Below are 17,967 nucleotides of genomic sequence, written 5' to 3'. Positions count from 1 at the left end.
ATATGCTCTACGTTATCTAGGCTTTATTAAAAATAAAAATCCCGAAGTCCTAATTAATGTATTAGTGTGAATGTATCAAACATTACATAATTTAATACGAATATAGAAGTATCAGTATAGAAGAGCATAAAGATAGGTAAGAATTAATTTCAGAAGACGTCTTAGTCCCATCGCTAGCCATCGGTTCTCACTATGAAACGAAACAGCAAGGTGGATAAAAAGAACATGAAGGAATTTGACTAATATGGCTTGCATTCGTGAAAACCTGTCTGTGTTTTCGGTGAAAATGAATCGTGGCAACAAGTTTGACTCGAATACACGAACCGGATCAAACACTAACATATTTTCAGTGACTCAATCATCAGGAATTTGATAAAGAATTCGAACGATGCGACTGGTTTGAACCAATTGCTTGGATTCAATCTCGCTCAAACCAGGACAGTTCTAACGATAAAGAAAAGAATAATTTGAAGCATAAAAATTAATAATAGGAAGCACGAACAAAGTGCAACCGACAATTAGAAAATGCTAAACAATACTGTACTTGAGATGAGAAATAAAATTGAAACGCATCATTCATATATGAATTACTGTTTACACGGTGCACTTGAGGCGAAAAATTAATAAAAATTAATTAATAAATAAGATCGATATTGAAAAGAAGAATGGAATTATTAACGTATGAATTAATCTTCACACTTTGTACTTAACTCACTCGTCCTTCGCGATCAAGAATGCGAAAAATTATGCTCCCAAGCCAAACCGTATACATTACGTTCAATTGTCGTACCTAAAATATTGGTTAAACAAATAAAAATTGATGATATTGATGATAGCATTTCTGAGTCACTGTACCCACTGTAATCATCAAATACTGTACGCCACACTTTCGAGACATGTTGTAATTAATGTCATCGTGATCGATGATCTAACCACACCGACAATGTTTCGCGATTATACCCAGAGATCAGCATGAACGTGATCTTTCTACCGATTGGATGAGATTGTTGATACGATGATCAGGCTTCGATATCTGTATTAATCGAGCGTTGATTTATCGATACGAATTAAGGGCAATGTTTGCCTGAAATCAAACGGTTTGATTGCTGCTTTCGCTACGACGTATATTTATTAAATTTTTTAAATCGATGGCAGGAGTATCGACTGGTGTAATTATTAAATTTGTATCAATTTCGAATATCACATGAAAGATACGGTGATAACAGTGGACTTACCACGTGATTTATTACCCAACTGCGAAACGCAATTAACGTCAGAGGTTGTGGATGGGAAAGAACAGCGTTTGTAGTAGCGATGCGTGTACTTGATTTACATCTAGTCCTCGAAAGCTAAATCAATGGTTAGGTGGTCTGGCTTCCGGATACTCACTTGAAAAAAATGGTCCGTGCTGCTGGCCTCGTGAATTTATTCATCCATATAATAAGACGTCATGAGCGTCAAATATTCCATAGCCGTGGGCTGATTAAATGAATTTTTCTTGCGCCCGGCGATAAAATCGATGCTCTGAGAATCGGTAGAGGCCACGAATTTAACATCACGAGTGTGAATTATTGCTGCGCGATTTGCTTTGTATACGCGTCGAGACTCAGCCCGGCAGTGCCTTATTTTCACGAATTGATCGCTTCATGTATCGGACGAATCCTTCGAACCCTTTATTATGGGCTCGTCTGAGTGTCGATAATGATCGTGTAAATCGTTTCTTGTCCCAATAAATACCATGTGCGATAAGTATTCTCAATTTTCCAGCAAGCAACCTTGCAGAGGGAGCTTTAGATCTTCCACCTTTTAATTTTAAACAATCATATTCTAAAAATGAAATTAGTGGGATGTTACGAACTATAATGTTTTCCAGTTGAGGTCTATTTAGAGATTTAAGGGTTGGTAATGGTTATTATAATGCAGAAGGAAAAAGAAGAAAAACATGGTCGCTTATCTTATGGCAATGGAATTTATTACAAAGTTGTTTTGAATTATGACAATGGTTGCACAGCGCAATGCATAATATTTTACGATAAACATTAGCTACGATGTACATGTACGTCTAACGTAAGAGAGTCCTTATCGTAATGATATCACCTGTAACATATCGAAATACTTTTATCGTTTAGATACAAAACAGAGACAAATGGACGCGCGTTTAGCCTAGGAGGATGAGCAATGTTCGAGCGAACACGTACAATATCGATTTCGACGCGGCCAACGTTTCGAGGTATCGAAATTATTCTTTCGAGAGCGATGGCGCTACTAAGGCAGCTCAACCTAGTTTTAGATCATTTAAATTTGTTTGTATACGCAAGTATGCAAGGAAATGGTTTCAAATAATATTTCAATGAAGAAGATTATAATTTACAAATCTTAGAGCCTTTTGTTCAAGTATGACTTAGTTGAGATGCTAAAAATATTTATGTCAAATGACGAATATTCTCAAGTTAAGATTTGATTCGATTTTGAGAAATATTAGTCCATGGATAGTGATAGTTATCGCTTGTAGTTTTTCACTTTTTTTTAGTATAATTCCCCAATGAAGTTTTATAAAATGCCGGCAAGTTTTGTGCCATATTAATGTTCGTTGACGTTTAGTAACGTCCTCGTTAAAATTCAGAATTCTGAATAAATAAATTCCAGATTCCTACCTACGAATAAAAAGAAATGAATCCTGCTACCGCTCACCCCGAAGTAACCAACGTCGTACTATGAGAGTAGAACAGCCTCAGAAGGATTCATTTGTTTTTACCTCTACTAATAATTCCAAAATTTTCGTTCTTTATTTTATTAAACACATTTGTCAAACTAAACTTCCAATTGCGCCACTACTCTCGAGGGTTCTCTTCGATGGGAAAAGGTTCGAGCGAACGTATATAATTTAAGGTGAGTACTCGCGTGATACGTTATTTAAATGGCAGGAGGAACTATCTCAAAGATTGAGGTAATGAGGAGGAATGAGCTATTTAACTCTAAAAATAAAATAAACGTTATCCGTCTTACGTCCTACGGTTCGCCCACGAACGCGTGAGCTTCCACGTCGTGGAAGGAGTTCATGTCGACGTTGAAAGCGTCTTAAGAACCTAGGAGAACTTAAACTTAGGGTCGCACAGAGACGCTGCCGTGACAAGTCAGCATGCTCGTCGCAGCTGCGGAGCCTTTGAGTGGTGATCACAATTTTCTCGGAAGGATACAGTTAAATTAGTTTCGCGGAATCTAGAGGGGAGGCTCTGGCAGTTGCGACTGCTCTATACGCTTTTTCATCACAGAAGCGTCGCCGTGACGGAAGCACGCGACAAACACGTTCAGTCGATTCTTTTGGGCCTTTCGTTGATTAGTTAGTCGCAATTATAGTAATGGTGCATCGGGTGACGGAGTAATTATTACGTGGGTGACGAGTGTTTGTGTTTTTGGAAGCTTATTTCGGTGCTTCTTTTGGTTTCTTGGTTGTGTTGAAGAAGAAGCCTTGGAATGGAGCACTGACGAGAGCGAGAAATGATGGAAACTGGAAAGGAGACAGGAGAAGGTATAACGCTCAAACTAAATAAGAAGCAGTGAGGAGAAGAAGATTTTTATGTTATATAAAAGTAATGCCAATGTCAGACAAAATCTGTAAGTGGATAATTATTTAACTATATATGAAAATTTTAACAAATCTGTATTTCCCTCATAGCTTCTAATGATTTAATTATCGACTGTAAAATTGGGATGATAGACACAATCAAGGGACTGTTAGACACCATTGTCGTTCGTGCATTTTCGAGTATTTTTCAGCTTTTCGTACGATGCAAATGAAGAAGCTATCACGCAATTAGACATTCACAGACGTCACACGACTTCATTCAGCTTTGAGTATTGCGTAGATACAAATACATAAAAAGATGGCTGCGAAATTTTCGTAAAACATACAGATACAAGAAGTGTACAATTATAATAACAACAGCTGTGACAACAATAAGCTTCGTCAGTATTTTAAAATTGTCGACTGAACCACGAGACACCGTGATTTTTCCACCATTACTCAGTGGCTCGCACTCGAAAACGTCCACCATCCTCGCATTTATATTTTCAATCATAAAGTGTAATATAGATTTACTTTCCAATCCTGCATGGATTAAATATTTTTTAATCATAATAAACAAATAGAAAGCCTCACTTTTCATCATAATTACTAAAACACTTTTAAAATTGAATCCAATTGAAGTCAGTTTTCGTACGACTGACAACTGTCAACATCGAGGGCCTGTGCTTCTTAAAAAATTTCAAAATCAGCAATTTGATATCTTAAACCCCACCTAATTTCACCTATACTACGACATACTTCGGGTCGAACCAAATTCCAAATATACACAGTTCGGAAATGATCGATGAAGTGCGAGGTTGGTGAACTATTTTCGACGCGGCCGACTGTACCGTACACCTAATCGTAAATCATGACAAATAACACGCTAGCGACTAACGCGATCACAAATATTACGCAACTACGTAGAGCCACGAGGATCTTCTCGACAGCGGGAAACGCGATCGCCGGACGAAGGGAAAAGAAATCGGACGATCCGAGAGGGACGTCGTTGACGCGATCGTCAAAGGCCACCAGGTAGCGCACAAAAGTTCGTACTTTCGCTACCCAAACGAGTAACTTTCATCTGTCACGTTTCGCAATGGCCAATGGCCACCACTTCGGATTCCCCTGGGTCTCGTCCGACCGAGTCGTCCAGCGACCTTTCCGTCTCCGGTCGACGGAATGGACACGCACGTCGACGCCCAATACGCGAGCTTCCTTAGATCCTAGAAGGCCGTCCTTAAAATTAATCGTTGAGGCAGTTGCGTGTGGCAAGAGCGAAAGAATCAGTCGTTTTTATTTTTTTTCGTCGATGTCGCTGCAACGCTTCGGGTGAGTCATCGTTTCGACGTTTTCATCGAGCTTCCGACGAGTCTCCCAAAATGCTTTAATCGCTTTAGGCATCTATCCTCCTCCTGAGATCTTTATGTGGCCGTGTTCAGCTCAGTTCCCTTACAAACACACGATATATTAAGGAAAATGTGAGACTATCATATGGGATCAATTACTTGTACTAAAAGAAATCGAAAAGTCCTTAAACATTTTGTAATCCGAGCCTTAGTTACGCAGATATAAGCAGTTACATTTTGTAATCAAGTGGGTGTCACGCAAGAGCGCACCCAACGTCGCAACAGTTAATTTGAAGTGTTTATATCTTGATAACGAAGCTTCAGATTACAATGTGGTACGATACTTTTTGGTTCATTTTTCTGCGAGGAATTGACCTTGATAAAAATCCTACACTTTTGTTAATATTTTATCTTGTAACACTGGAAGTAACAATGATTTTTTTCGATTTACCGCGTTAAAAGTATTCTGTGTTTGAGACAGGGCTTCAGGGTTTTAGGAACGTACGGTACTTTTAAACACTTAAATCGGTACTTTTTTTGATACGGGATTTGGTTTATAATTATATTAATGAAAACAACGTTGTGAATTTTTGAAATTTAAAGTGATTTTACTGTCACGCCAAATCCTCATGAGACTATGTATCATGTTGATCACAAAATCTATTTTCCCAATTGTATGAACAATGCAAAAAATCTAAATACGAAAGGTAATAATCACAATTACCGAGTTTCTATAATGTACGCTAACTAGAATTAACTAACAAAAGTGACTTGCGTTTCTTTGACAAGTAACTGTATTGCGTATTACTTCAAGAATATGTACTTTCCATGTACACCTAAAATCCTGAATCCTTCTTTCTAAACACTCTGTAAAATAAAAATTGCATTGCCGAACAAGAAAACGATTCACTTGTCGTTACGTTTGGAGTACAGAAAAAGTTGAATGCTCGTCATTGAGCTGAACAATACGGTTTTCTTTTAGTCGTTGATGAACAATCCTTAACTCCGTATTCTTTCTAATCTCAACCTCTCTGATGAAAGACTCGATCGCGAAGCCTGCGGAGGATCACCGTGACCTTTTCCAGACCTTAGAAACGACGGAGTGACGACTAACCGAAGATTACCGTCGCCATTAACGAGCTCAACCAGCTCACCTACCTGTGAAACTTAGGCGTACCATGCGTTTATCAGAATCGTTCCCCTAATACACGTTCGGCATCGAATCATCAAAGTTACGCCACGCGTATTCGACAACCATGTTCCGAGCACGTGGAATCCTAAATTCAGGGCGACTCCTTTAACTTCGTCGAGTAATATGCTTCTCTTACTTGCGAGACCAACGTAACATATTTCACGGGTAGGGGGTCATCGTTCCAAAATATAAATAATAATACAACATATAACTTAATATAAATTATAACTAGATCGTGGATGTTTACGCTGTTCTTATAGATATATAACAAGAATTGAATCTTAAGCGAAGTGTGTTTTATTTAAAACGGTATAATATGTGTATTTTTGTTTAAATTTTATGTACTTTTGCATTTGTGCACATATAGTGCACAATTTTCATTTTCCATAAATGTATAAACATCCGCAGTCTAGTTATAATTATAATTCGTCTGGTTCATCATGTGTTCCTTCTGTTCGATCGAAGGACAGTTTTTCCAAAGATAGCCTGTATCGATAACTTCATTTTCCATGCGCATACTTAAAACATTAACAAATGTCGTTAGGGATGTATTATGACATTCGTTAAACTTTTAAAGAATCCTTGCTCCTACACAATCGTTTAACAGCTCACACCATCTCCACAAACAAGAGAAGCAGTTCAATCATTCCACCTTACCCTAACCTCCGCACGACCTAGTCGCAATTCATAACCATAAATACACACGTCCAAGGAGTTAGAATTCGCAAAACAGCTCCGTGGCCGGAAGTAAGAGTTCGTTTCCCTTCGACTCGTCGCCTCCCGCGTTTCCCAGCCCGGTCGTTAAACGAACACTTGAGAAGTCACCAGAGATCGACCGTGCACCATCGACCGATCGACAGTCGCGAGAGATTTCTTAGATATCCTAAAACATCGTTCCTTAAAATTACATTCTGAGGCAGTTCAGTTGGAAAGAGCAGAAGGATCAGTCGTGTCTAGCTTCGATCCGTCACCGTCGAGCAAAGTCGATCACCGATCGACTCGCCTCGGTTACGGTTCTCTCTATCGCCGTGTCCTCGTCCCTTGGGTCTCTCATAGTGCGAGGAACTTCATCAGTGCGTCATAAATGAGTCGAGGATTGATGGTGCCGTCGGCAGTGTATCGGACACCCCTCAAGGAACCGTCGTCGTGACTAACAACCCCGTATTCTCCGACGATGAAACCGTCGGGTGTTCTCTCCTCGACCCTGTACTTCCTGTAGTTCCTACCCTCGACGACGTAGCCCACCTTGTGGCCGTCCTCGACCTCCGACGAGTTCGTGGACTCCGTGAGTATCAACTGGGGCCCGTGAGCGTTCCCGTTACTGCTCACGCTGACGGACTCGTCGATCTCGTAGTTGGCTTCGTCAGGTTCTCCGTCGTGCTCGCGATTCAGCGGCTGGCCTTCAGAGTCGTAAATTCGACTGGGTTCGCCGTAGACCTTCGCAGGTTGCGAGTAGATCTTCGCTGGCTCGGAGTACACCTTCGCTGGCTCCGAATAGACCTTCGAGGGCTCCGAGTAGATCTTCTCTGGCTCGCTGTAGATCTTCGCAGGCTCGCTATAGATCTTCGCTGGCTCGCTGTAGACTTTCGCAGGTTCGCTGTAGACCTTGGCAGGCTCGCTGTACACCCTGGCTGGTTCACCGTATACCTTCTCAGGCTCGCTGTACATTTTCGCTGGCTCGCTGTACAGCTTAGCTGGCTCGTTGTACGGCCTGGACGCCTTGTAGTTTTTCGTTGACTGACTGTAGCCCTTTACTCCAGGGCGATTGTAATGAGAAGTATCGTAGTGTCTGCCAGCCTTCCGACCCTGAGCCTGAAGACGCTCCGATTGAACCTCCATGGGCTCCTCGTTGAACTCTTTCGACTCTGCGTTCTCCTCTGGGAGCTCGTAGTTCTCCTCGGTTGGCAGAGTGATCATGTCCTCCGGCTGGTTATGCGAGTCGGAATTGGCGTGACGTTCAGCGACGGCTGGCGTGTGCCTGTTCACCGGTCTGGGTGTCACCGAGCTGTGACCTTGCCAGCTGGTGCTCGGGGAGCCCTCGTCGACCGAGAACTCGCTCCTGTTAGACTCGGACACGATGTTGTTGAGTTCCTCCGTTACGAAACTAGAGGAAGGCGGTGTTGTCGTTGTCGTAGTGCTGGCCATGGTCGTCGTCGCCTTTATCGTCGTTGTAGCTTTCGTTGATGGGCTAACAGTCGATACTTTCGGCGTGGGAGCTCTAACCGTAGCATTGTTAGGTTCTTTTGTGGTTTCCTTGGACGAAGAGCCGCTGGAAGACGGTTGTCGAGCGACGACCGTGGCGTCGGCGTTGTCGTAATGCTCCACCCTGACCTTGTACGGCGTGGCTTCCACGGTGGATGTCACACTGACACCTATCACCTTTTGTCGACTCACAGGTTTGCTCGACGGGTTGCTGGTAGCGTTTGTCCTTGACGGGGACTTCTCTTGAGACCCCACCGACGTGATTGTCGTCGACGAACTCTGCGGCGTCAACCGCGTCGAGGATATATCGCTGGTGGTTCCCAGCTCATCGATCAACGACGCTAGGTTCTGCTGTCTGTTCTCCAGCGTTTTGTGACTGATAGGATAGAACCGAACGATCTCCTCTCGACCACTCGAGTTCCGCGCCCTGGAGACGACCTGCTTGTTGGCAGGATTCCGCGAGATTCGGTAGATCGACGCCTCGTGCTGGTGGGATTCCGCTGTCGCGCTGTCCGCGGCCGATGACGCCGCGTGTCCTCCGCGTCTGAAGCCTCTGCGTCTCTGCGGCGGCGTGGCCATGGCTCCGTTTATGAAGACCGACAGGAATTCCGTGCCCGCGAGTATATCGTTCCTCTTCGCTGGAGCGCCGGGTACTTCGTCCCACACCAGTGCCGCCTGCAGCAGTACCTGGAATATGTTTCATCGGTCAACGCAATGCGGAAACTGTTTCGGGTGTTATTGAATGGGTATCGTGGCAAGCATCATTCTAGGGTTACGGTTAAGGTAATATATGTTTTATGGACTCATCGCGGGATTATGTTTATCTCATTTTACACTCCTCGTTCTGTAGTGGTTTTAGTGGATAATAAGGTCTTTTATGTGACAGTCTGCCTTTCATAGTTATGGATAAGTTGTACAGGGTGTGGAAGAACACGCGAGATTCACTTTGGTGATGGATTGGGAAGGTACGAACAATGAAGAGAATTTATTTGGGCATTCAACCTTTCCTAGAGATGTAGGTATTTTTTTTTTTATAAATCAAGAAGCTTCGATCACATACTGAATCACTATCTAAATTAATTTGGAAATGGAGATAGTTCGTGAAATAGATCGTCATTTTTACTTGATATTATTATTCTATTGCTATGTATACAGTTATAATTGCTGAATTAAACATTCGAATTTTGAGGAATAGATTTAATACAGTATTTATATTTCTGGAGGAGGTATCTTATTATTTCGTGTTACTTTCTTTTATGCTTTCTATTTTACGTTGTAGCAACAAGAATTGTAAAACTCGTATGCGTAAATTGATTAGTGTATATATAGTTCATACCTTTCTCATGATGGTGAATAAAAAGAATTTATTTTACTACTTCACAGTCGGAATCTTGCGACTACCATTTCCATTTAGACGTTATTCATTTAATTATTCTATTAGTTCGTTTTCTACGTAGACAAATGTAAACAACAGAAGAATGTTAGAGATTTTGTAAATTCATAAAAGTTTAAGGTGCGTCAATAAATGTTTTAGGACGCAATTGATAGAAACAGGATTAACTTTCTTTTTTCGTCGAGTGAAAGGAATGCTTAGATAGAAAATTTTAACCTTTCCATATTATCTCATGTGTGGCTTAAACCCGGAAAATGGAGACGGCATCTGTTAGTGTCATCGTATTTTAAAGGGATTTCACGGTTTTATCATTGAATAATAAAATTTTATAATACAAGAAGGATATTCCCGAATTTACGATTGCTCAAGTTTTGCTTTTATACAAAAGCTGTTATATTTAATTATTATATTTGTTCATTCAATTTTCACGTAATATCCAATTTTAAAATCCCAATGATACACTGTGAGAAGCTTTTTAGCAAAAAACGATCATGTCCGATAATGGAAACGTTTCACGTTCAGATTCTTCCATGAAAAAGAGGTTAAGAAGTAAGATCAAGGTAGCAAGTACATGAAAATGTGACAACTAAACTGGGAGCTATAATGCTGCACGAAATTATTAACGAAGTGTCGTCGAGCGAACCGGTTATTTCTGAAATCGACCAGTCGCATTGTGCCAAGGGTCGGTTCATGAAGTGTTTAATTTACGTTCATGGAGTGTCTAATTTACGTGATTCGGGAGGGATCAGTGGAATAATCAGTTCGAATCGGTGGAACGCGTGCATCAAAAGTAATAAACGCCGCGTTTCAAGTACGTGTACCGCGTAGTACGAAACTTCAACAAACTGTTGCTGGACCGTTAAAGCCATTTGGAGTCGGTGAACAAGTTTTTAAGGACTTTATGTTCCGAGCACAGGCGTAGCTGGTGTAGAACCTCGATTATTGTACGAAAGCTTAGTTCAGCGGACACTGTAGGCAAGTGGAGGAGATGGTCACTAAGAATAAAGAAGCTATGGCTGGACTATGAGTAGTTTGGGGATATTCTGAGTGGGGTTGTTACACGTTGGATTGGTTGCCTCGATCATTGCAAAAATTTTTAGCTATGACTTCTTGCAATAATCGAGGTTGCAATTTTTGACGCTGTTATATCTTTTTTCATGAGTTTCATGTTAATAGATTCATGAGTAAATCGCGAGTAAAGCACTTATTGTTGATTTAAAATTGCGATATAATTGTCGTATGTTCATCTAATTGTGTTTAATAGATAGTATTATATAATATGTATCATATGAATAATAGTAGTGTGAAGTAGTGGACATGTTACACACTTCAGGAATGTAATTGCATTATATTTATTTAAAATTTGAATAAAATTCAGGAGTCCAGTGTAATTCCTTGGCTAGTGGTCTATAAGTCTGACAATGAGCTACGCCACTGGCACGGAACACGTCGGATTGCGTTTAACTTTTAATCCGTGAGCAAACGATAAAATGCCTTCGCGTTTGTCCGTCCTGGATACACGAAGGTCGCGCCAGGTGCATTCGAGCAATTTATAAATTACGTTACAGCCGCTGTAAAGTCTCTGAAAGGGCGCAGCTTATTACAACCAGGAAGGGGGAGGAGGCCTCGGCTCGTGTTTCTGCGATGTCACCTTGTTATCTTCTGAAACATCTTATTTCCTAGCTCATTCGAAACTGTCGGCCTTTGCTGAGCGTTCAAATCGTACGTTCGTTAATGGAGTAGTGATTATCTCTTAAAACGAAAAGCATCATCGCTGGAATATACGATTTATTTATTACTAAGGGTTTCGAACGTTCTGGTGCTTAGTTAGTTATCAAACTTTAATTGTTCTGATCGAAGATTTCTGTTTTCCCTTAGTGCAGAAGTTTAGACATGTAACAAGCCACCGTTTTAAATAAATTTCAAACATATTTCAAATGTAAACGTGTTTCCATTAAATGTATTCAATTAATCTATAAAAATAATCTACTAAAATCGATACGATAATACCGAAGTTAACAAGCATAATTTAAAATAAAACCAACGTTTTCCATTTTCGATTTTGCAAAATCACTTCCTGTCAATCTCATTACTCCGATATGAAAGTCATTGCCCAAATTTATTATATTAAATGCTCGTGCAAGAAAAACGTGTTAACAGGGTATTTGGAGTTATGGCTCCATTTTAAATTTGCAAACAGTAGTTCGCGTCATATGTTCTTGAGATGCGATAATCGAAAAAAACGAGAGGATCGTCGTTGACGTGTCGGTGGGCACGACAGGTGCGAAACACGTTAAACACAGCGTGAAGCGTTCAGTGTTGCAATCAATATTCATGTATTCGAGTGTTGTAAATTAAGCTAAGTGACAACATCGTCAGCGTGACTTTGACCGTGGAATTTTGGAGCCAACTTGACACCGATCACCTGTGGTAATGGAGTCAAAGAGCGATTCTTAATAAACAATCGTGGATGCACATTAACGGAATATGAATCGACACAGTTGTTCAAGATCTTTTCAACTTTGATTAATACATGGAGTATAACGAAAAATGATCAAGTCATTGAATAAAATTTATCGCGTTCGTTTTCCTTACTTTATCTGTAAACTGATGATAAAAGGACAAATAACTATCAAAGCGCAGGATCGGAAAGTAAAACGAATCGGTTGGTCGTGCTGACGCAACGACCGTCGGCGACCTTCCGTAAGATTGCAAAAATCCGATTCAGAGCGCTTTACGGCGAGCCCAGTGCGGGACGACAACACTGAAAAAAACAGCAGTAAAACCGAGGTCCAGAGGTATGAGACTCTTTAAATTATTAACGGCACGGCGTCCCGCGCTTTTTCACTGGGAATAAACATTCTTCCCTGCCGCCAGTTCGTTGTCTTCCAACCACGTCGAGGATCACGTAATAACGACATAAATTAAACCTTTATGCCCCGTAGAAAGCGAGCTGTTGTGTTCACGAAGATTCGCGAAATTTCGGAGCTTTTATCGAAACGAAGCATTTGTGGAGCTCCGAATAAAGAGTCAGTCGAATTGATACGAAATAAAGTCTTCCTTGATTGAGTCTTCCATGAATTGCGACATAAGCATTCAATAGTTAAATAAAATATAATTCACACTTGAATGAAAGATAGGACGGACTGTAATATAGGTATCACACATGATCAGTTTATATGAAATTACAGCGTGTAATAAATACTGCATTAATAACGATCACGGAACTTTGTTTTACAGTTGAATAAAACTTGAAAGCACCAGAAACATCGATAAACGTCGACACGTTTTTATTAGCAGTTACGCAATGTTTTCCACCTGTTTATATGAAAGTGATTATTATCAGAAATTTGAAAGTACTTAACTCTTAAACCTGAACGTAACACTATTTCATAACTTAGTGGTAATAATATAAACTTTCGATACTGCACTGTACATTTCTCTCACACCACAGTTTATCAAACAGTATCCAAATCCGAGACTCGATTTTTGAATAAAAGAAATAACAACTTTAGAAAAAGAAACCTATAAGTATTTTGTTTACATGTTTCAGCCAAACGAAATGTAGACTTCTTTGTGTGCGTGTAAATATAAATCTCAAAGTAAAAACTAAAAAGCAGATGTTTAACTGGGATAACCATAAGAAAAACACGAGCAGAGACGACTCGAGTGATAAGAATAATTACCGACAAATTTCTGGAGTCTTCGGAATTATCGATGAACATTCCAAGCATCTTCGATCCTTATTATTATACATTTATTTTCCACTTTGCCAATCATTTGCAGTAAATGTTTCATTCGATCCCTTCCGATACTTTCTTCTTACGGTAATTGGAGCGAACAATTTGCATGACGTCAATAGAATTCTTTAAACATTATTTCTGCTTCTTCCTTATGGTAAATTCTTAAATTTCCGCGAGCACGACAGATAACAAAAATTGGTCCCATTCGTCGTTAAGATTACAGTAATTCTGCTAAATTATAAGAGTCGATGCGATCTGTAGATACCATTAATTTTATAAAATCTCGGCAAGATGGTAAATATAGATATTTCTGATTACTTCGAATTGTATGTTGCGTGGTATGTCCGGAGGTATTTATGATAATCCTTCGATCGGTTAACAGTTGAACAACCTTGAATATAGGAGCACAGGAACGCGGAATTTCAAGTAAATGCAAGGTAGAAGTGATCGCATCGATTCAATGGTGAAACGGATCGTTTATGATGACTGTTGTAACATTATCCTCTAGGGTATATCTTGACTTTGTCGTTGTTTATAGTCGAAATTAAAATTCATTTCTTATTATTTGTGTCACAAATTATACTGCAGGCCCACAGAAATTACAAACTATTTAAGTTTGATTATAGAATAATTACCCTTTCACTATACCACAGCATTCGATACCCAGTTATTTTGCACGGTGTATTTATTATAATCCACTGACAACGTACAACTCAATTTCCAATAATAAACCGATTGAAAAAGAAAATTGGAACCTGGAGGCATTTTTCAGTAAATTATCAAAATTATTATATACTTATAAATATCTTAAAGTAATAATGTAGGTAGTCGTTCGTGATCCTTCGAGCATAAATTTTAGTTGAACACTTTCGTGAATATTAAATTTATTCGGTGATTAAGTAAAAATTTCTTTTTTAATTATGTACAAGAACAAAAAATGTAGAAAATGAAAGTTAGCAGTACAAGAAGTAGATGAAATGAATGCTAAAATGAATATAAAATTATAAAAAAGATAAATGAGAAAACATTGAAATTTGTATTTATTTTGTACAGTGTTTTTAATGTACAGTTGTCAAATCAGTACCAACTAGAACGGGATATTCAATCGGCGATATCCAACATTTTTTTAGCCACTTCAGGTTCCGAATAACATAAACAAGCGAGATAATATGAATGCGAATTCCTTTTTGCCGTCTGTGAACGGACGCATGCGTTGTCGTATTTTTCGAAGATAGGAGAAATGGAGTGAAAAAGAAGCAAAGAGGTGAGAACGTGCAATGTGGGTACTCCGACAGCTACTTTATGATGCTCTAGGCTACAATGTATTATTCACCTGTGAATTCTTCAACGACGTCGTTTACACTGAGAGAAATACCACAGGAGGGGTCTCGAGTATACATCCAACTCATTCAAGTAATTTCTGAGACTTGTCGGACACCGATATTATTCACATAGATCAACGTTCCTCCTAATCTTCATTAGTTATGAACACTTTTATCCTACAAAATTAAAAAATTATAAAATCTCGTAGGCGTATTGATTAATTGGAATTTATTTATTATTGTAGAATCCTGTTAGAATTAATAGCGACTTTTGTTTGAGAATTGGGAGTTAAGAGTGTTGTCAATTTATAATTTCAATGTAATTGTTATATTTGTTGGATCTAAAGATAACTTATTACTCAAATGATATAGGACTCATCTTATATATGTTTGCAGTAACGCACGTAGCGTAGGTTCGTTTCACCGAAGGAAATTTCCGAATTATCGTTCGCATGATTCGATGCTCATAAATTTGTTTACCGCAACGACACGGGGAGAGGAGAATCGTTTAATCGAAGAAAATTAAAGGGCATGCTTGGCAGAGGCGAGATTAATATCACAGCCGGTGAATTCCGGGGTTCACCGGAATTAATAATCACGAGTTCGGCTCGTGCTCCCATAAATCGTGCGCACGCAAGCGTGCATACGCATGGGAGATATTTGCTCGATTTACAAAGTGGCCAGCAGCGTTTAAGCCAGCCAGGACTGGTCTAGAACGGTTTCCTGTTGAAAGGAGAACGCGTATCACCTCGGATGAGGTCACTCGGTGCGCCCACTTATTACCCTTGCAGATGGCTCCCATTCGCGACGCGCGTTATTTTTCCAAAACTCGTAAAACGACGACTTTTTTCAATTACCACCTCCACCAGATTTGATGCGGTAAACGAAATGATCGATACATCGAGCAGTTTTCTAAAGCGATAATTATCAAGGACAAAAACATTCGTTTGATCATTCAAAGTCCTTTTGCACTTCAATTCATTCTGCAATTTTCGTAGAATAATATACGTAGTTTAGTAATGGTGATAGTGATAGTAATAAGTATATGATTTCAAAAAAAATTTTTTAAATCGTTAACGATGATTTGCTTTTATGTGCAGTCTATTAATTATTCTTGGAAGTGTCCAGAAATGTTCAGGTCAGTAAATCGAGTTATTATTGTGAATAGTCTAAAATCTACGATAACATTAAAGAACTTTTAATACATTTTCCTATTTCTAAAACATTTACCCATAAAAATTATTAAAAGATTTGTTAATTGATTGAGAAACGTAATAATAAATTTAAAGAATAAACAGAGTATTATAATTAAAATGAACTTTTATTCGATCAATTGCCAACTTCATCTTTGACATTAATTCTGTAGCATTCCATTAATACCGAGACAGGAACCTTGCCAGTGACCTTCCGCGATGATTTCGTTTAAATAGCACCACAGTCATTGCTATCCGATCCAATTAAAGTCACTTCGTCGACAGGTGTCCGAGGATAAACGCTTTTTCAACGATTATCTACGTGATAAATCGATCGGTACGGGACGGATACCGAATTTGGCTCATGCTGTCAGGTTTCTTTAATCGTGTAACATCGCATTTGTGAAAATGATAGACGTTCGCTTTATTCTCAGTCAGATGTTAGTAACGGTACGGTCGAAGATTGAAATAATTCACGAACTCGATGTAAAATCAGAATTGCAAAATATTTTTCTAGTAGCTGGTTGTCCAAGGTTGGTAAAGAATTGAATGATTTTTTTAATATTGCATGGATCACGTACGGTATAAATTATAGATGATAAAATTTATCATTGAATCTTTGATGTCTCAACGCAATACCTATTACATGTGATGCGATCTCAAATAAATTAACAACAAATCTGAATAATAACTAAAAATTAAAGATCCCATGTCTTGCAATTTTTGCCCATCAGAAAATATAACCTTCATTATTTCATTCCTTGTATTTGCATTCCTCGTCTGTTAAAGGTATGCAAATTTCAGAATCTATATATCAGTAGCCATAAATGTGTTGTTTACAAATTTTTCCGTTTAAATTGTTAAAATTAGCCATCAGACGACGTCGTTAACGGAACACGAGTACGATCGAGTCGTTAAACGCGAATGAAAGAATTTGCGTGGGTACCAAAACATTGTATTGGAGCGAACAGATATATCCGTACGTTATAAACAATATGCAGGTGCGGCGATTTTAAACACAGCCTCGTCACCGTGAAGGAATCGTGGTTTTTTGAAGAGTGCGAATGAGCTCAGCGGTGCAGGACGTCGGTATTACGTGTATTCGATGAAAATAGATTAGACAGTAGCTATTAGATAGTAAGTTAGATTAGATTGTTTTGTAGGGAACACGTGTCACAGCTAATTGCATATTGAAATACTTATACAGGATACGCGAACAGTTTTTAAATAAACTCCAAGTAATTCGAAATCAACTCATCGTGGAGGTACTGCAATTTTTGCATTTGCCAAGCCACTCGTCAGGAAAATTTACGAATTCAGACAAGAAATATTCTAAAATGGAAATTTAAAGTATACTGTCGTTAGAAATTGATCAAGATTAGTAGTTAACGTAGTCAAAATATAAAATTATTTTAATTCATATAATTATAAATTCGTTTTCGTTTTGAAGAAATTCGAAGAATACCTGGACAATGGTAATAATTTTATAATGATCATTCCAGAATTTCTCTACAAACAAATTATTTTCCGCAAGCGTAGTGGTCACTTAACTTCGAATTATTTTTTCTGAGGATGATTCAGAAATCAAAGGTCAACAAATTGAGCTCTGAATTTAATTTTAAATACAAGTAAATATAGGACCTTCTAAACGAAATTCTAAATTGTGCACACGAAGCAGAATAATTATACTATTAAAATTCATAAAAATCGGTTCGCGTTATTTCAAGTACGTTTAACATTGATGCAATCGAAAGCAGTAATGTAGTTACGATACTGTACGATACGAGGGAAGATATGAATGACGATTCACAGGTGCGGCCGTTTTAAAGGCAAACTCATCGCGAAGGAATCACGGATTTGAGAAGATGCAAGTGGGCGCAAGTTAACCTGATGCTGTCGCCCCCGTTTCGATGTGTGTTTTAATGTCTTGCTGCGTGTAAAAGTAGTCGTCTGACCCACTTATACGTGACCAGCCTGAAGACGGACAACAAACTGTGCCAGACGTAAT

At 39.0% G+C, this 17,967-nt stretch overlaps 1 protein-coding gene across 1 annotated transcript in view; it reads right to left on the bottom strand.

Annotated features, from left to right (window-relative positions):
• Positions 1 to 1,961: 1,961 nt before the first annotated feature.
• The window catches only part of LOC128889824 (uncharacterized), a 60,807-nt gene continuing 44,801 nt past the window's right edge, over positions 1,962 to 17,967 (bottom strand). The window contains exon 2 of the mRNA XM_054147826.1: positions 1,962 to 8,995. Within this exon, the coding sequence (XP_054003801.1) occupies positions 7,157 to 8,995 (1,839 nt within the window). The 3' untranslated portion in view covers positions 1,962 to 7,156. The remainder of the gene's footprint in view (positions 8,996 to 17,967) is intronic.

Source organism: Hylaeus anthracinus, unplaced genomic scaffold, assembly GCF_026225885.1.
Source record: "Hylaeus anthracinus isolate JK02 unplaced genomic scaffold, UHH_iyHylAnth1.0_haploid 11997, whole genome shotgun sequence".
Taxonomy (NCBI): domain Eukaryota; kingdom Metazoa; phylum Arthropoda; class Insecta; order Hymenoptera; family Colletidae; genus Hylaeus; species Hylaeus anthracinus.
This window is presented reverse-complemented; position numbering and strand designations above follow the sequence as displayed.